General features: G+C 34.8%; 4 protein-coding genes and 1 long non-coding RNA gene across 6 annotated transcripts; 4 read left to right on the top strand and 1 right to left on the bottom strand.

Annotated features, from left to right (window-relative positions):
• Positions 1-195: 195 nt before the first annotated feature.
• LOC100182141 (zinc finger C2HC domain-containing protein 1C-like) lies at positions 196-3,335 on the top strand. 2 transcript variants are annotated; one of them, XM_018814075.2, is made up of 4 exons: positions 196-296; positions 597-1,897; positions 2,160-2,378; positions 2,758-3,335. In XM_018814075.2, exons 2-4 carry the CDS (start codon positions 632-634, stop codon positions 3,013-3,015), a joined length of 1,743 nt encoding a protein of 580 aa, XP_018669620.1. In that variant the 5' UTR covers positions 196-296; positions 597-631; the 3' UTR covers positions 3,016-3,335. The 2 variants fall into 2 exon arrangements, with proteins under 2 accessions (XP_018669620.1, XP_002122464.1); XM_002122428.5 differs by having other exon boundaries at positions 201-271.
• A 527-nt stretch (positions 3,336-3,862) lies between these two features.
• Positions 3,863-6,933, bottom strand: LOC100176729 (charged multivesicular body protein 1a-like). The gene is made up of 8 exons (XM_002127028.4): positions 6,849-6,933; positions 6,690-6,780; positions 6,323-6,420; positions 5,655-5,716; positions 5,348-5,438; positions 4,930-5,058; positions 4,512-4,702; positions 3,863-4,250 (listed from the first exon to the last, which is right to left on the bottom strand). The coding sequence occupies exons 2-8, from the start codon at positions 6,721-6,723 to the stop codon at positions 4,220-4,222; spliced, it is 636 nt and encodes a 211-aa protein (XP_002127064.1). The 5' UTR covers positions 6,724-6,780; positions 6,849-6,933; the 3' UTR covers positions 3,863-4,219.
• A 2,034-nt stretch (positions 6,934-8,967) lies between these two features.
• On the top strand, positions 8,968-10,851 carry LOC100179055. The gene is made up of 4 exons (XM_002126975.4): positions 8,968-9,188; positions 9,496-9,707; positions 9,810-10,010; positions 10,246-10,851. The coding sequence occupies exons 1-4, from the start codon at positions 9,064-9,066 to the stop codon at positions 10,464-10,466; spliced, it is 759 nt and encodes a 252-aa protein (XP_002127011.1). The 5' UTR covers positions 8,968-9,063; the 3' UTR covers positions 10,467-10,851.
• Positions 10,852-11,635: 784 nt separating this feature from the next.
• Positions 11,636-16,019, top strand: LOC100184504 (cytochrome P450 2J6-like). Its single transcript, XM_002122364.4, has 9 exons — positions 11,636-11,952; positions 12,395-12,540; positions 12,779-12,875; positions 13,397-13,506; positions 13,609-13,727; positions 13,908-14,035; positions 14,366-14,504; positions 14,738-14,901; positions 15,329-16,019. Exons 1-9 carry the CDS (start codon positions 11,674-11,676, stop codon positions 15,680-15,682), a joined length of 1,536 nt encoding a protein of 511 aa, XP_002122400.3. The 5' UTR covers positions 11,636-11,673; the 3' UTR covers positions 15,683-16,019.
• A 944-nt stretch (positions 16,020-16,963) lies between these two features.
• LOC100181395 lies at positions 16,964-18,466 on the top strand. The gene is made up of 4 exons (XR_717467.3): positions 16,964-17,227; positions 17,315-17,526; positions 17,677-17,873; positions 18,002-18,466. It is a non-coding gene; the product is annotated as an uncharacterized LOC100181395 (long non-coding RNA).
• The last annotated feature ends 144 nt before the right edge of the window (positions 18,467-18,610 follow it).

Raw genomic sequence — 18,610 nt, 5'->3', positions numbered from 1 at the left:
AGGTATTGTGATTTTAATAAACAGTATTTATATTAATAAGAATTATTATCGATTACCCATAAAATGCATGCATCCGTTTTCCCTTTGTTTATATTAATCAAAACCGAAACATCTATGAGTATCAATTTTAATCATTTTCGTTACGTAGCAACAAGACACAACAACATGCCGTAAATTTTGTTTTGATAAGACTAACGTCTTTGGAAGTTCAAACTGTTTTAACTATAACTATATCAAGCTGTAGACGGCGAAAAGTTCTACACGTGTACCTGTAAGTTTATAGGTTCGAGAAACAGGTATTTTGCTAAGAATTTTTGAGAAAAAACGTATCTTATTGTAAAGTTTAAATTAAAAATTTCGAAGATTACTACGTCATCAAAAATAAATTAATATTAATGTACACGTTTTTCGACGCTTTATATATTTTTGGTAAAGATTTTAAGTCTTTTGTGATCTTGTTTTTGATTTAAATTCAAAATTTTCAATAAGCATTGTTCAGTCTTTTGTTACTATATTTAGGGTTTAAGTCATATACCGTTTACTCTTTGCATAGTTTTATTCTTGTTTGTACTTTCTGGATGCTGCATTCTTTCCAGAACCTGTTTCGAAAACCAAGATTTACTGATATACAATGATGAAGCATTCACCGCCAGATAAGAACTACACGAAACAAGGGGATACGTTTAACACATTATCCCCACTCATGATGATGCAGAGAAACGTCCAGATGAAGCTTCTTGCTGAGAAAGAAAGGAAACTCTCACAGTTGTATCAAGCACAGCAGCAGAATTCGTTGCAAAATGTGGCTGGAAAAAGCAGCAGGCAAGTCCAGGAGTATTTCAAAACAAACACAAACAGATATACAAACTCAAACAACGGTGGGAGAATGAGGGATGCAAACTGGTCTGGCAACTCTGACCGTAGAGTTGTGCTTCCACCTTTAAAGCAGAGAAAACCCAATCACACTGAAAACCAGGATAGGAAGTTTAGAAACAAGGAGAATTCAAATGGTAATTTGGTAATGCCACAATCTAATAGCACTCATACTATGTTCAACAGTAACACTGCTGTGCCTAGACAATCAAGTTTTGATTCTCCAGGATATCATGGCTCAAGCCGAAATGTTGGTAAGAATACTTTGGTAAAAATGGATTCCCCGCCAGACATGACCAACTTGAAGCTGGCAAGAAATAAAAAGATTTTAGAAAAAAAGAAACAAACTTTAAAAGCTCTAAATAATTTCACACCTATTCATGTTGAAGGTGAATCAAATGCAACGGCGATGTGCGAAAAACCAACAGACTTTCAAAAATGGCAAATGGAGAATGATTTGCAAAGAAAGAATAGATTGCAAAACTATAGGGCTAAAAATGGTAATGATTTTATGAATGAATCAAAGAAAGTTGATGACCAGCCGTTGTTCAATAATGAAACTGTTAAAGTGGTAGGTGGTAGAACAACGACAAATGTCATGTATTTAAAACAAGACAAATCGAATGATGACAGTGGCAAAACAAAACGAAGCAAAAGAAACCCGTTTAAAAAAGCTCAAAGGTTTTCAGAGTTAAATTATGCAAATGATAAATCATTGGAGTTTAAAACACCAGAAGAAAATGCACCTTCATATAAAAAAGCAAGTTCTGTACCAAGTACCAGAAGTTATATTGAAAAAAGCAACCAACCAAATGCTGCTATGTCTGGTTTCACCAAGCCTGTTCTTGTTAGGCACAACAGCAACACATCGACACCAGACCGATATTTTCAAAACTCGCGAACAAATTCACGCACATCCACGCATTACAGTGCTTCCCCATCAGAACAAAATATACGGATAGCGCAACAAGGTTTAAGAAGCAATGTTAATGAAATCAAACAACAACGTAACCTAGAACAACAGGTCAGAAAAATGTCTTTAATAAGTGTTGGTTACAGTTTCACTCATAGATAACATTCACAAACATGTAATAGTAGGGTATGTAGGCCTACTTTAGAATTTTTATATTGTATTTATCAGTAAACATAAGTTAGATTTGTTACAAAAGAAAGTGTTACTATCTTTACCCCTCCTTAAATTAGAAAGTTTTAGCCTATGATTACAGTATAGGTTTTATAATAATGATTTTCAAACCTGTAAAAACTAATAAATTCAATTTACCCAGATGCCCCTTGAATATGCCCAGCATGAAGTTGTGCTTGTTCCATGCAACATTTGTGGCAGAAAGTTCAACTTGGATCGTTTGCCAAAGCACAAGGATGCTTGTGCAAAGACTTCAAATAAGAAGCGAAAGGTGTTTGACATGGCCACAGCCAGAAAGAAAGGAACAGAGTTGGAGAATTTCAAAGTAGTTAAACAAGTTCGAACTAAAGAAATAAAAATGGTGGGTTAAAGTAGTTTTTGTCATTTTAATATGTTTAGCTGTGTAGTGTCTACTGCAATTTGTTTTATAATGTGCCCAAAATTTGATCATATATATACAAATGTTTAAATATCTATTTTTCTAAAACCATTCAAATACATATGATAATATTTAATGATATTAATATACTATACATCTAGAAGTATATATGTATACGGTAAAGCAACTAATAAAAAATAACTTACAAAGGTACGTATGTCGTAACTCGTAAGCGGGCTTGTGTTATAATGGAAAACTCATGTTATAATACCTGTGTTGTTCAGCTACACAAGGATAATTAGGTTACATTCGTTCATCCATGTATGATAATTCCTTTAATATATAAACCTTTATTTTATAGAAAAACAACTGGAAACTGAAGCATCAAGATTTTATACAAACTGTCCGTCATGCCAAGACCTTGTCAAAATATGAAGCTATGGGCGGAAATATAGCCGACCTACCCCCACCCCCACCTTCAGTCAACCCTGACTATATTCAGTGCAAATACTGTGAGCGTAGGTTTGCCCCACAAGCTGCAGAGCGACATATCCCTAAATGCAAGGACATGAAATCTAGACCAGCGCCATTAAAAAGGAAAACAGGTGGCCGGAAATAAGCTCGTAAAGATGCAAGTTTCGAACAGAGTTTCACTGTGCCATTGCTTGCAGTTTAGAAGCATTTTTGCTTTATTTTTTGTAGTCTTGTGATTTCATGCTGTATGTTTTATACATTTTGTATGCATGTAAATATGTGTTATTTATGTGATTTGCTTTCTATACACATTTTATTTTTTAGATTTAAAAAAATGCTACTTATTTCCGCCAGTGTTTTCTTACGACAATTTTGAAGCTATGTTGTCTTTCTGAACTTGCCTATGTGTATTTAAAGTGTCATGCTTGTAGTAAATATCAAAATGCTTGATTCGATACAACACTAGATTAGATTAGAGTATTATATGCAAGATACTTTACATATAATTCAGTAAGCAGAGTATTTAGTTCTGAACACAATTAGGGATTTTTTTTCTGATACAATAGTTAAGACAAAATTGATTGGTAACCTAAAAACCAGAATAAACTTGTGTTAAAAAGTAATACACAACCGTTCATATATTTTTACTACAAATATCAATCCATATGTTCAATTTACTAAGTTTATTTTATTGGCTATAAAACAAAAAGTATCTTATATTTCATTTGTGACATTCTGTCACCTTTACGATGCCCATGCGTACCATTTATGTATATTTTTATAACAAATACGAAAAAAATACAGTGATTTAGTTAATCACTTAAAAAATATATTACACTACAGTATTGAGTTCTACTAAATCTAATGATATCAACCAGTCTATTAAATTTTCAAATGATGTATTTTAAACTTGACCTACTAATATATGACACCTTAGAAATTGGTAAAAATAACCCTCATTTAAGGACAGGTATAGTTTTGCACGACTATTATTCAATGTTCAATTATTTATACTAAAACTACACACAAATATAGTCACATGCAAACATTAAAACCATTTATCCAAGAAAACTGGTATTATAGAACTAATACACATGTGTGCATATTTTCAAAGTAAAAGACAAGAATTTTAAGACAACAAAAATGCAATTAAGCATGTATATACATTAAACATTAAAGTAATATAATACACTCTCATGTGTCAAAAATAACTGCATAAAAAATGTTTTGTTTTTTTCGAAAATGCCCATAACAATATATGTTGTTGAGCATTTCGAAGGCAGGAACGTTATCTTGTTTCAAAAGTTTCAACTAAGCAGAAATTTTCAGGCAGTGATAAACAAACCAAACTACTGTGCTGCTCCCCTCATGGCACGTAACCTGTAAAGAAGTTATATTCTGTAGGTGAAACTGGTAAAAAAGAAGCCGATTGCATTTTACAAAAAATATTTTTATGTCTTTAAAAAATTACCTGAACTAATAGCTCTGTCTGCTTTTCTAACTGCCTGCCAAAGCATTTGATTTTGAACCTTCTATTTTTAAACTGACTAAACAAGGTGTTTAAAGGCTATTATATATATTGCCCTGGTAGCTGGAAAAATAGATTAAAAACCATAGTTTAAATAAACATTTTCGCCAAACCTTCTTTCCAATTCCTCTTCTTCTGATGGAGCTGCTCTCTCACTTTCAAGAGTATGTGATCCAACTGGTGTAGCATCGAGCTGGTTGGAAATTTCTAACCCATTCTCATCTGCAACTTGCTGTATGAGAGACTGTACTTGGTCCTGAGGTGTGGTGGAAGCCATGGCAGAACCCATGGAGTTTTCCATTACCTGTATTTGGCAAAAACGAACTATTAAATTCAAGTTAATTGAAGATATTTTTAAAGAAATGAACTTTGTTTTATCATTTTGATTGGGGTAATAAAAAACATTTTCATGCTCAAAATATTAAATTTATAAAAAATGACTGTCACTATAAAATATGTATTGGATAAAACTTAAGTACTATTTATCAGTTTTCCAATAAAGTTCAATAATTTCAAAACCAAGTAACTTACAGAAGCATGGACATCCAAGTTTTCAAACTGTGATTCAAACTTGTCCATAATTTTCGCCACCTTTTCTAAATCCATTGATTTCATGGCTTGATCCAAACCATTGGTCACTGCACCCATATCTTTGGTTACCTGCGGGTAAATTTGTGAAGTTAACAGCTAATAATAGAAACAAATCTAAATGAGGCACATGCTATTAAATATAAAATCAGCAAAACTTTGGAAGAGGTACGATTAGCTGTTTTAGAAGAGGTACAATTAGCATGTACTTTTAAAAAGGTACAAAAAAAACTAAAGTACTTAACAGCAACAACAAGCATACAGCAAAAAAAACAAAAGTGGGTAATTTAGGTGATAGAAGTAACAGAATTGTAGCATAATAATATGCCAAAGAAAAAGTGCATAAAAATAAAAAAACAACCTGTTTCATGGATTGAGCTGTTTTGAGTCTTGAGGCCACTCCATCTAATCTGGATGACAATCTCATGTAGTTCAAACATTCATTCTTTTTCCTTTTTTACAAAAACAAACAGCATTAGTGGCAGAAGGAAATTAAGACATAGAAAAGTGTAATAGCTGCCGGGTATGATATAAAAAACTGCACCATTTATTATTGGACCAGCTGTTATAAGGTGCCTCTACTTTTAGGGGAATGGACACTTTGTTTCAAAAGGCCACCACAGAAAAAAAAAAAATCAGGGAAAATATGAATATGATTTCTAATTCACCTAATAGCATTCTCTGCATAAAGTTGTGCAAACTCATATCTCTCCTTTCCCAAGCTTAATTCCTGTAAACAAAAAGAGTAAATAAGGGTGTTGGGACTAGAGGGAATTGGTCAAATATGATGTAACACCTAGGTCCTCGACCGAGAGTTAATTTTTGCGTTATTTTTTTTCTTTATAGTCTATTAGCAAAAAGTTTTGACGGCTTATTTAACCACTAGGTTGGAGTAATCACTGATAAGTGTTTTGTACAGGGACAGATACAGCTACAATGTTAGTAGCAACAAGCCACAAATCTATATATTATACTAGAAGAAAGTGCTCCACTGTATAAGATATTAAAGACATATATTTATAGCAGGATGGGGGAAGATAGGACACCTTTTCATTCTATTTTCTCGTCCCATTTAGTGGTAAACAAAAAATTAAAGAAATTATAAAACTATATCCTCACAATTCCCATAGACAGTTGTTAACTGTTTAAAACATGATCTGGATATTTTGATATTGTGTGCCAAAGGTGCCCCATCTTCCCCCACCCCACTATATATGGAAGAAAAAGGTTTCTTTAAATAGCTTATTCTTGAATATTTTATTGAACCAAAAGGGTATAATCCTTTTTCGCATAGAATTAACTTAATTATATTAAACTTAAAAAGTAACAACTTTACCTTTTTGACTTTGTTAAGCTCCTTTTTCTGTTCTTTCTCTGCCTTTGCTGCCATCTTGTCAATTTGTTTTCCAGTAAAACGAAGTTGAAATATCGTTTCTGTAAATAACACACCAGTAAAATGTAATGTTACACAATTACACCAAACTAGAAAAATCCAAAGACGTCAAACTTTTTTTTAAATGCAGAGGAGTGATAGTTAAACAGTCACTCCTGTCCTGTGAAAGAAAACTAACTGGTACTTTCAAGCAAATTCTTTAATTATAATTGGAACCTTAATTTCATCGTTTTATGTAAAGTGTAGGCCGCCTTTGGCTTTATCAGTGTAATGAAAGTCGATGCGTATAAAACCACATTCAGTTACTCACCATCAAGCGTTGGTTTCTTTCTAAACAAATCCATTTTGAAGCAACGATGTCTAAATGTGAAACTTTTATACGATTTTCGCTCAGCTTTGCACTTTGGGAACAAAGAAACAAGATTAATAATCTATAATCATATAATATATATAATTTATTCGTACTAACACATAAACTATAATTGTCGTCTTGTGATCTAACTTTTTGTTGAAGGTGTAACAAGGGGTTTCCCCGAATTGTAGGCACGTGACGAATGATATCATTCATGCGAAACGTTCATGGCAGAACACATAAAGGATTTCTGTGTAGGTTTATTTATAGAAATGCTAGCACGATGTTAGTATACGCCAAATTATTATATTATGCTAATACGTGTACCATATCTCCTAAATCTAAAACATAATCACCCATAAGTTACATAGACTACCATAAGCGGGCATGGGGTGTATAAAACAGAACGCTCATGATATCAGTTTTGGCCTGCCACGCGAGGATGCTGCCATTGTCCTGTTCCGCGAGGATCACCAGATACATACATTTATTCACCTATGTATAACGTACATATTGGCATATATACCACAACGCATTGAAACGGGTTTCTTACACACAATTCAAAATAAAGATGAAAAGAATGAAACATAAAGAAATTTGCTTGTTTAGTGATATATACACAACACATGCTTAATTATATGTTAAATTCTACTATATTGCAACAATACCATATATATGCGAAGCCTACTTTTTCTGTACAGGAAAAGTGTACAAGCATTTTCCCAACTTTGCTACTTTTTCATTATTCTCATTATTATTTCCTTTTGGGGGCTAATTATTAACTCCAAATTAATTCAAAATCAGAGGTAAGAGCGAGGTCCCCGGTGAAACAGTCAGGAGAAACGGTCCTTCTCCTAATTTAGTGCCAGTCAAGTCAGCAGTGGCCTAAGCAAACCTTGCATCTGCTACCCCAACGTTGACCCCTGTATATGCAACAAATGAAGACTGATCCCGTTAGTAAAGTGATATAAGAGAACATATATTAGGGTGAGGTAAGATGGAACATGTATTTGTTCTCTTTACCCGTACCATTTGGTACAGGTATCTATATTTATCCCACAATACTATACACATATAAGACTTTGCTATATCATACAAGTGTGTTAGTAGGCGACATCTAAAATCTATATTAATCCATTGTGTCGAATGCGCAACAGCGGCCGGTACAATTTCAACGGTCGGAACCAACGTTTCACGACGCCGGTGTATTGTTAAAGCTTCTCCAGCAATTCAAGCGAGGAGCTTGAAACCGAAAGTTTACGTTAAATTGGTTCAAAGTTGCCATATCGAACACAACACAGGTCTTTGTTCGAAATAGCCTTAAAACGATTTTGTTATTTAACTGTACTTCTGTGTTCGTGATATAACCACACATTTCGTTAAAAAATGATGTTATTTTATTTTTATCCAGATCAGTACTTTCAATGCTGTTAATATGGTAAATTACTTGTTTCGTATTGCGTTAGGCTACTTAGCAAATTCATTGCTAAAATCGTTCATAAAGATATTGGGTCCAGGCTCGAGGCTGCCAACATTTTAAACAAATGTTTTGCGCAAGATACGAAATCGCAATTGCTACAGCTCAGTGGACCTAAATGGCTAAATGAATGAACGCAACTTATTTATCGTTGTGGGGCAACGACTGTCAATATAACACGGCTATATTTTGTATTACACACAAAGAACAAAATTGTTTACTTAAACACTTCTTATGTTTTGTTTAAAACGTCAAATTCCGTGGCTGAATTACGTCAAAATAATGTACTTGCTTTCTTAACGCTTGAATTGCTGGTGTAACCTTTAACAATATAGTGGGTGAAAACACGATAGACTTATATGCTAATTTGTGAATGTGTGGATAAAAGGCAGTTTAAACATTTCAAACGTCTTTTGATAAGAACAATGATAGCAGCTTGGTAGTTAACAGGACAATACTATAAGATACAGTAGGTGACCCAGCAGGCGTATAATTTCTTACTATCAAAACTATTATCAAAATAACAAAGTCGCTTTATGTGCAGTCTTCTTTCTATTTTACTTAGTCGTTATCTCAATAAACAACTCCAATAGGAACAGTGGGCTACATGGTTTGTTAGTGTTGTACTTGTTAAGGCTTGTCGAGAAGGACACAGGACGACAATAGTTACCCACAAATTTACACAGCTACATGAATAGAATTCTTTTTTTTCAATAACTGTCGGTAGATAAATACAGACTACTGTTGCGTCTGGTCTCAGACTTTACATTGAAGATGGTTGTCTATTGTCAAAAGTCACAAATTTAATCTGAGCAGACTTGTTTTATATAGGCCCTTTATTAGAAAATAGAGAAAATGGATGAAAAAACTAGATACCGTTTACTTGCGGTAATTTGCACCATTTTGAGCGGGTCGCAAATAATATTCGGAGTCGTTGCTTTGTTTGACCCCGAATGGCTGGTGTTTCAAAACACCACATTGTAAGTACCTGTGTAATATACTGAGCCGCAATTTAAAGGTTGTTATCGCAAGTGTTACAGCTGAATATGCACTGTAGATTAGCGCGTCGTGAGGGTACAGTTTTATAACTCATAATTAATGTTCTTTGTTTACTACCAAATTGGACGACAAAATAGAACAAAAAGGTGTCCCATTTCCCCCCACCCTATAATATATATGTTGTAACTCGTAAAAAGGCATGATGAAGTGTATGAAATGTATTATAACGACTGACTATAACGACCAGTCAAAAATAACAGGTAAACTAAACATGCAAATTTCTAACAGGGCTTTTGTGGAAAGGTTTCAAAATCCAGTTAACCCTGACAAAGGTCAAATCAGAGATGCTCTCTCAGGAAACGATTCTGCTATACAGGTTGTACCGACAGCTTTGCCCACGAATTTGGCCGTTGAACCAGTAAATGTGATATATCTACGAGCAGCAATCGGGTTATTAGAAACGGTCATAAATGGAGATGAGATTTTTGAAAACAGAGAAGGTATATGTTTATACTAAATATAACTATACTTTCCTATTCGGCGTATTTACGTGAAAGTATTGTGTTATTATCTATCGTTTTGGTTACAAAAAATCTTTTCAGGTTTAAAGGGTGTGGTAGGATTTATCATGGTGTCTTTATTGGCGTCCCTATTTTCCCTGGCACACAGCATAAGTATATTGATGGAAGAATATTGCCCGAAATGTTCGAAATGCTGTCAAATGAATAGGAAAAAATGTCGTAGCTGTATGGAAAAGATTATTGAAAAACTAAATAGCATCTCGAAAGGCAACTATTCAGCAGGTTTGGTTAAAGAAGTATGTAGTACTCAAACTAAATAATGAAAAGATCGTTTAAGTACTGCTGTTGATAATCTTCGTTAAATTTAAGACATGTTCCAAAAAACAGCTTTTGGCCCATTTAACTTATTTTGTAATTTTGTTTTATTCGAACACGATCAAAAAGTTTGGAATATTATATGCTAAGATTGTTTCATTTTACCCAAATAAAGTTTTATTTCTTTATCCGGTATTTACAGGCGTTAGTGCTGGCGTAGCGGATGCAATGTTTGCCTACACCACTGATGATCTGGTTAAGGGCACTTTCGGATCAGGTTTTATTCTCATGGCTGTTTCATCAGGCATGACGGTTTTTACTTTATTTATAAGTTTCTTCAATGACAAGCCATCAGACGAAGACCAACCAACAAGGAGTGGTCAACGACGTCAGGGTAGAAACGTAGATGACAGTCGTATATAAATTAATATAGAGTTTACATGTAGCACACTAACACTAATAAGTATGGTAGCAATGTTGCATATGTGTATAGTACTGTGGGGTAAAATGAAAGCTTATAATATTCCACTTATATTATTATAATATTCCAGATTTTCTAATCTCGGTTTCAATCATTACCAAAACATGGTTCTGTAAATATTCTTTGTTTTCTACTAAATGGCTCGATAGGACAAAAAGAAAAGATTAACCATCTTATACCTCGACCTATACTGTACCAATACCAACATTAATAGATAAAAGTGTATAAATAGTGTGTAGTACGGTTTTATTACCCCAAAGTACCCTATATAGTTTATACTGTTTTTCTAACTAAACCAAATATACTCTAAATATAACATGAAAAATGTATTCGGCTTTATTTGAATGTTTCGTGCCAGGTGTGTGTTCTTATATTTTGGAAGGCGCCTTTGTGGTTTGTTATACATCTCAACCTTGAGACCGACACACAGTGGCGCAGCTAGGAGGGGGGTAAGGGGTCGCGACACCCTTATTTTAAACCAAAAAAATAAATAAAAAATATTTAAAAAAAAACAAAAACATTTTTTTGATTAAAACCCCCCTTTTTACTGGCTGCGCCACTGCTAACACATGTATTCTACATTTCAGACCCGAATTGTTTTCCCTTTTTGGTTTTCGACTGTACAAAATTTAAGAAATTTTTGGGTATAGTAGGTTGGGGAAAGATGGGACACCTGTAGCACATAATATTTAAATATCCTGATCGTGTTTTAAACAATTACCAACGGCATATAGTGGGAGTCGTGATGATACGGATTTATAATTCCTTTAATTTCTTCGTTTACTACCAAATAAAAGGATAAAATAGAATGAAAAGTTGTCCCATCTCCCCCCACCCCACTATATGTTTTAAGAAAAACTTTAAATGTTATAAAACAAAACCCGTTTTTATGGACCGCCAGTCGTCAATAATTGAAATATGGCACTTTTTCAAGCTATCGCATACTACAACAATTTTAAACGGTTAATAGTTTTTTTTAAAATTTAGTTTTGCAAGTCAACCGTGCAAACGCTACTTAGTTGGTAAATCTAGTCTAAAGGTCGCACTATTCAGGTTGAAACGAGTTCAAACCAGTAAAGAAAGGCATCGGAAAGTGTTGTTGCAGTATTCTGTGTGTTTAAACACCTCTCAGTCTGGTCAGTTGTAGCAATGAATTTGGTGGAGACGTTTTGTATGTTTTGTCCCTTCGAATTTCATGAGGTTCTAGTTGGAATAATTACTTTTATTCTGGTATGGAGTTGCATACGACGGCCTACGAGGTACCCACCTGGGCCCAGAGGGGTCCCTATTTTAGGGGTGCTTCCTTTTCTGAGCAAATATCCAGAACGTGAGTTTCTGGTTTGGAGCAAGCGTTACGGTTCGCTGCTTTCTGTCTCCATTGCTTGGCAAAGGTGGATTGTTCTGAATGACTATGACATCACTATGGAGGTAAGATTTAAAACTTTTTGCTTACTTATACTAAAACATATATGTAAGATTGGGGTAAAATGGTTCAATTTTTTATTCCCCTTAATAATCGTCCCATGGGTCAGAAAAAATACTTAAAAAATTATATATAACTGTATATGCATGACTCTTGAAGGAGGAAATGGGGGACTTAAGTGCTAACGGTATCATCCCATCTTACCCCACAGTATTAGGCTATGTTATTTGCTAATTATGCCCCGATTGAATTTCGACTTTAATTTCTTCTGTTTTGAACCAATTAAGATTTGTGTACGGAGCTCCCACATTAATATAAAAGTATAACATGCACATTTATTTGGACACATTTTACGTATCCCTTTGGACACGATGCAGACCAAAGGAATTGAATCAACAAAGCGAAGAGAATTAGCAGCATATAAACAACAGTCTCTTTATTATTTAGGTACTTGTGAAAAATCGTATGATTTTCAACATGCGACCTGCTATTAGATTCTATCAAGAAGCTTTAGATCCGTTGGGCATTGTGTTTTCTCCTGGTGGTGCAATTTGGAAAGCACATAGAACCTTTGGTACACGAGCTATAAGAGCGTAAGTATTGTAGAGTGGGGTAAGATAGGACATTTTTTATTTTGTGTTCTCGTCCCATTTGGCGGTAAACAAATAATATTCACACAATTAAACAACTGTGGCCCGCGACTCTTGATAAGGCGTTTTAATAGTTCAAACCACGATGAGAAAATATAGGATTCAGGTGGTAACGGTATATATTCCATCTTACCCCACTATATATGAGATTGCTAGATTTTTATATCTTACTTTTCCACAGCATCGGCCAGGAGAGAATGGAAAAACTAATAATGACAGAAATTGATTATTTTATCGCTGAATTGGAAAAACACAACAAGAAAAGTTTTGACATTCAAGTAAGACATTAGCCAGCTGTTTCTTTTTCAACGTTTTTATTACTCGTTACTATTCGACGTGTCGTTATATCAAGCCATAAATTCGCACACCATTTATTTATACCGCGTTATTTTACTTTATGCACGGGTCAGGTTAATTACAGCCATCGGCGTATATGCTATTTAACATGAACATCATCTTTTCTGTCAAAGTCCGATTGCTACAGCGAAGCGCAATTGTTAAACTATAAAAATGGCATCAATAAGGATATGAATTATCAAAATAAACTATTAGTTAATTCAACCTTACGTTTACTTGAAACTGTCTCTTTATGAAACATTTTTCCTTCTATACCTTAATTTATTTAAATAAAATACTGCAATGTGTTTTTTAAGCAGCCACGCTTTTATTTGGAACTTTTACCCAACTAGTTTGTATACACCTAGTGTTTTTAACTATTGCAGTTTTGAATTTTTCGTTGCTATAAAATCAGATCTTCGCTACTATACTCAAAGCAATAAATGAAAGTATTTTTTATAAGGACACTCTGACACACTCGATTGCCAACGTAATGTGTAGATTTACTCTCGGAGAAAGATTCGATTATAAAGATGTAAGATTTAAGAAACTGGTTGGGTGTATTATACACGTGTAAGTATTTATAAATACTCGTATTTTTTAATCGACACTGACGTAACAAGCGTTTGAAATCTTTGCATATTCATAGGCTTCTTCTGATTGGTTGTTTTACAGAGGAAAAGTAACTAAAGACTGGAAAACAATGTTTCTCACTCTGCTTTCTCCGCTAGCCCATATTTGGCCATTTACTCGACATGTGAACGAGTTTAAAAATGCCATGAAAACTTTTAACGGTTTGTGAAACATATATTTTTGGTAGTAAACAAAGAATGTTTACAGAATTAAATAACTGTTTTCCACGACTCCTAAACCGCGTTGTTAATTGTAAGAAAACACGTTTAGGAAATATGGAACAATGTTTGCTAACGTTATATGTATACATACAATACAATAATTCGTGTTGATATTTTCAGACCAAATTCGTATAATGGTTGAAGAACAACAATCTTCATTTAACGGAATCGAAGTTCGAAACATGATCGATGCTTATCTATTAAAGTCGCAAAGCTTTGTGTCTTGTAATGAGAAGTACACGGTTGAGGTGAGGAACCTACTTCTAACTTTGGCGTGGTCAAAGAGATAAAAACACAATGCAAATTTAAAATAGTTTCCCGCATTTTTTTGGATTTTTAAATATACTTAATACTGACTTATCTGGTGATCTGGCCAGCGCGCCCAACTCTAGCCCATAGGACACAGGTTCGAGACTCCCTTGAGCAAGACGATTAACGGCAGTTGTTCCAACTCACTTTTGTGGTAATTCATAAGCGAACACTAGGTGTTTGAAACAGACCACCGTGTTATACTGTCGTTTTCCCGCTAATCAAGGAGAAAGCAAGTTATATTCCTTCATTTATAAGTTTCTGTTCAGGATATTGTCGGATTCTTCTCCGATTTGTTCATCGCTGGTACAGAAACCCTTTCTTCCCAACTACGATGGGGTTTCCTTATCATGATGCTTAACCCGGAATGCCAAGAAAATGTTAGGAATGAAATACACGCTGTCATAGGTAATTATATCGTTTTTTCTTACATATAAGTGATAACCCGTAATCGGACGTGAAACAGGACACTCTTGTTATATAAGTTATGCTGTTATTTGGCCCGCCATGCAAGGATAAAGAAGTAACATTAAATTAATGAAAAACCTATTTTATACACAACTTGTGTTATAATGGTGGTTAATTGCCGCCACGCGAGGTTAAATAAGTTCTATTGATTCGATACCCGATTCTATACACAGGAGGAAATGGAAGAGCGCGGCTTTCAGATCGCTACCGTATGCCTTACACATGCGCGGTGATTCAAGAAATATTTCGTTTTCGAACGTTGGGAGCTTTGAGTCTTCCACGAACGAATGTTGTTGACGTCGAGATTGAAGGATGTAAGATTCCGAAAGGCTCGAAGGTAATGGTTGTTTTATTAAGTGTATGCAGTAGGGTGGGGGAAAATGGGACACCTTTTCAGTTTATTTTCTCGTCCCATTTGGTAGTAAACAAGGAACATTCAAAGAGTTATAAAACAGTATTCTCACGGCTCCCATAGAACGTTGCTTTTTTGTTTAAAGAAAAGATCAGGATATTTGGATATTATGTGCTAAAGGTGTCCTGTCTTCCCCCACCCTACTATATAGCTGTAGTACTGTGGGGTAGGATGGATACTTTTAGCACATAATATCCCATATTTCGTAACTGTGCTTTTTTAGAGTAGTCAGGATGCGTTGATATAATTTTGTGAGTTTTTTTGTTTACTACGAATCGAACGATAAAAGAGAATGAAAACGTCGACTTTATACAACAGTGTAAAATTTATATAGAAACCTCGTACTTTGCAGGTTATTTTAAACACTTGGGCAATTCATAATGATGAAAGAAATTGGGAGAATCCTCAGAAATTCATCCCAGAGCGACACTTGGACAAAGATAATTTTATCAATTCGAAAAAGGTTTTGCCGTTTAGTGTTGGGGCTCGTTCATGTCTCGGTGAACAACTTGCCCGAGCAGAAATCTTTTTTTTCTTTGTCGCCACTTTACAACAGTTTGAGCTCAAATTTGATCCGAACGCTCAAGTTCCCAGCTTAGATGATGCATCCAACGGTGTTATATTTTCCCCGAATCCTTATACTATGATTGTCGAACGCATAAACGAAGATAGGAGTAACAATAATAACAATTCTAAAGTCATCTAACTTAGACGTGATTTTATATACATGCTGGTTTGTGTAGACATGTTTATTTTATATTAGAATTCGTTGGTTTGTGAGGATCAAATATTACTTTTCTAGTCTGCCTGATGACCTATATGTCCAGCATAAAAGGTGGCAGTATTGAGCAAAGAATCCTGAATTTTTTTATTAAGGTGTAAATCATATAAAATGTAAGCCAGCACAACGCTAGACAGAGTGTGTGTTTTTAATAACGTGATATCTTGTAGAACTGTAATGCTGCAAATTTCTGCACAGTTAAAATACGCCTTCGCATAACGCTTTCATATTACACTTACAATAATAAACAAAAATTATACAATCCATTGCTATACTATAGTGGGTTGGGCGAACCAGAAATGAGTCACAGTTTCCGATACCCAGCACTGCAGCGTGGTGTCGGTGATATCACACCGACATCTGCAGTGCCAATACACCGACAAGGAAGTAACGTCTATCCATTATATGCAAATACGGTTTCCGGGTGGTGTAGGTGGTTGGGCTGACAGGTTAGTCTGTTGGGATATGTTTAGCAACAGCATTTTGATCCAAGATTTCATGGAAAATAAATTAATGTAACTTATTTACTTCCACCTGGTGGGGCAATGACAGTTGCTGTTATACGTGTGATCTGTTTTACAAACCTTTCGCCCGCTCATCAGTTGCCTTTGACGGTAAATATACTCTTTTTGGGGGGGGGGGGGGGTAGTCTATAGAGGTCACTCGCTAACCACTGATGTGCTACGATGTATCTATGTATCGGTATTCTCGTTAGAGTTGAATACAAGAATCACTGTATATCGATAGTTTTCTTATTTTTCGTCCTATTTTGTAGTAAACAAAGAACATTGAATGAATTAATAAATCGGATCCTAATTGTTTAAAACACGATCACGGTACTTGGATAATATACGCGCCCAAAGTGCACCTACTCTACTATATACATTTTGCCCATTAATGAATTTATAAAAGCCGAGACACAGGGAATTTCTTTTAATTTGTAGATAATTTGAACTTGACTTCATGGTCAAACTCACTTTGTTTTACATTAATTCCTGGAATTTACACTAAGCGCTTTTTTTCCAAGCGCATTTCCTTTCAGATACGATTCAGCATTGTACCTGGTTTAAAGTTGGAAGTCGCTTTCTATTTTTTGAGGGTTCTGAGGTTGTCGGATTACTGTTTATAGGTTTACTAATACATTCCGGAAAATAGTATATAACTATAATATACAGTACTAAGTAGGTGTTAAAGAAGAGACTTTACATCCGTGTTAAGGCGATATCCTATACATCATGTCCGTCATGATTCTATATAACAATTCTATTTGGCAAATAAAGGCCAGATAGCAAAGCTATACGCACAGTTTTAAGTTACCAACGGCGTTATAGGCGACAACTAAAAAGAAGAAATGGTCGACAAAACAAAATGTAAAGTGTTTTGCACGATCCTACTCTGCCTCTTCCAATTAAGTTTGGAACTGGCAGCATTGTTCAACCCTGAATGGATAGTGGCAAAAAATGCTACATTGTAAGTATATGTGGTATATAGCGGTATTGGTAGTGGTTCGCTATATATATATCTCAAAACTCTCGAACCTTTAATTTCTATGCAAAGAGCTTTCGTTGAGAATTTTCAAAATCCTGTCAACCCCGACTCTATGGACTCGCTGGTTAAAACAAATCTACTCTCTGGGAACGAAAGTGCAAATTCGATAGGAACAACAATAGCACCAGTGAAGAAGGATGAAAACTCGATATATCTTAGCGCTGCAATCGGGTTGTTGGAAACGCTGATTAAAGGAACAACGTTACCAGAAAATAGAGAAGGTGTTAATATATGCACTGTTTGTTAAGAAATTTTTATGTTTTTGTAAATTATTTGTAAATTTTTCTATATACGTAAGTCTGTTCAGCGTCGATTTTTCCATTCTTCTCTAGAAAAAGAAACTTAATTTTCTGCTACGAAATGTTTTACAGGTTTGAAAGGTGTGGTCGGATTCATCGTAGTGTCTTTAATCGCATCTTTTTTGGCCTTTTACACAGCATCTCTTTGCTAAATAAAGAAATGTGCAAGAATTGCGAAATATGCGAATATCCTAACCAAAAATGCCAAAAGTGTTTAAAATCTATTGTTGAAAAACTAAGGACGATTGCAAAAAGTAACTATGCAGCAGGTAAGTTAGGTGAAGTTCAGTCTATAGGAAGTTTTGTTGCCGGTGTTTTTATTGAAACCAAACGAGCAATAATGATGGAATTAATTTAGTGTGCCTGAAATGTTGTTAATCCTGATTATTCCACACAGGCGTCAGTGCAGCAGCAGCAAGTGCGATGTTTGTCTACACTACAGATGACTTGGTCGACGTTTCATTCGGATGGAGTTTTATACTAGAAGTTTCTGCATCAGTATTACCGTGTTTCACTTTCTTTTGTAATATCTGTATGGAAGAAGACCCAAACACTGTATCAGCGGAAAATCAAGATGGGGCTAATGAGCATAGGCATCAAGATACACAATGCTGATCAAGTGTAAATTAAACAGAGTATACACATATACGTAAAAAAAGTAACATACCATTATATGATACCCAGATTGTGGAGTGTGTATTAGCCTACTTACAAAAACCTAAAAATGGATATGGCATTTTTTTAGTAATTTTCGTATTTGTCAGTAATTTCGTGTTATATTAAACAGTTCATTTCCGACATTGTATTTTTGTTATATATGTGCGCGTACTCATTTGGTTAATAAACATCTATACTCCCTCGCACAACCTTAAAAAAACTAAGCCTACATAATTTCTTTACAATAAGTGGAAACCACTGCGCAATCGGTCCGCGCAGTAGGATTCGCGTTTGCGCTTTATAAAGGTCGCTGTTTACATCCCCGTTTTGACACACTTCAGCCTTTTTT

The sequence above is a fragment of the Ciona intestinalis genome, chromosome 11, assembly GCF_000224145.3.
Source record: "Ciona intestinalis chromosome 11, KH, whole genome shotgun sequence".
Lineage (NCBI taxonomy): Eukaryota > Metazoa > Chordata > Ascidiacea > Phlebobranchia > Cionidae > Ciona > Ciona intestinalis.
The sequence above is the reverse complement of the archived record's forward strand: the minus strand, read 5'-3'. Positions and strand labels throughout refer to the sequence as shown.

Excerpts from the sequence above, each read along its gene's own strand:
- LOC100182141 (XM_018814075.2), top strand. The coding sequence starts at position 632 with ATGATGAAGCATTCACCGCCAGATAAGAACTACACGAAACAAGGGGAT. Across the intron at positions 1,898-2,159 it reads AACGTAACCTAGAACAACAG|ATGCCCCTTGAATATGCCCA; the intron begins GTCAGAAAAATG and ends CAATTTACCCAG. Across the intron at positions 2,379-2,757 it reads GAACTAAAGAAATAAAAATG|AAAAACAACTGGAAACTGAA; the intron begins GTGGGTTAAAGT and ends TTTATTTTATAG.
- LOC100179055 (XM_002126975.4), top strand. The coding sequence starts at position 9,064 with ATGGATGAAAAAACTAGATACCGTTTACTTGCGGTAATTTGCACCATT. Across the intron at positions 9,189-9,495 it reads GTGTTTCAAAACACCACATT|GGCTTTTGTGGAAAGGTTTC; the intron begins GTAAGTACCTGT and ends AATTTCTAACAG. Across the intron at positions 10,011-10,245 it reads GAAAGGCAACTATTCAGCAG|GCGTTAGTGCTGGCGTAGCG; the intron begins GTTTGGTTAAAG and ends CGGTATTTACAG.
- LOC100176729 (XM_002127028.4), bottom strand. The coding sequence starts at position 6,723 with ATGGATTTGTTTAGAAAGAAACCAACGCTTGATG. Across the intron at positions 5,439-5,654 it reads TATGCAGAGAATGCTATTAG|GAAAAAGAATGAATGTTTGA; the intron begins GTGAATTAGAAA and ends TTTGTAAAAAAG. Across the intron at positions 4,251-4,511 it reads GAAGAGGAATTGGAAAGAAG|GTTACGTGCCATGAGGGGAG; the intron begins GTTTGGCGAAAA and ends ACTTCTTTACAG.
- LOC100184504 (XM_002122364.4), top strand. The coding sequence starts at position 11,674 with ATGAATTTGGTGGAGACGTTTTGTATGTTTTGTCCCTTCGAATTTCAT. Across the intron at positions 12,876-13,396 it reads AGAAAAGTTTTGACATTCAA|GACACTCTGACACACTCGAT; the intron begins GTAAGACATTAG and ends ATTTTTTATAAG. Across the intron at positions 14,505-14,737 it reads TGAAATACACGCTGTCATAG|GAGGAAATGGAAGAGCGCGG; the intron begins GTAATTATATCG and ends TTCTATACACAG.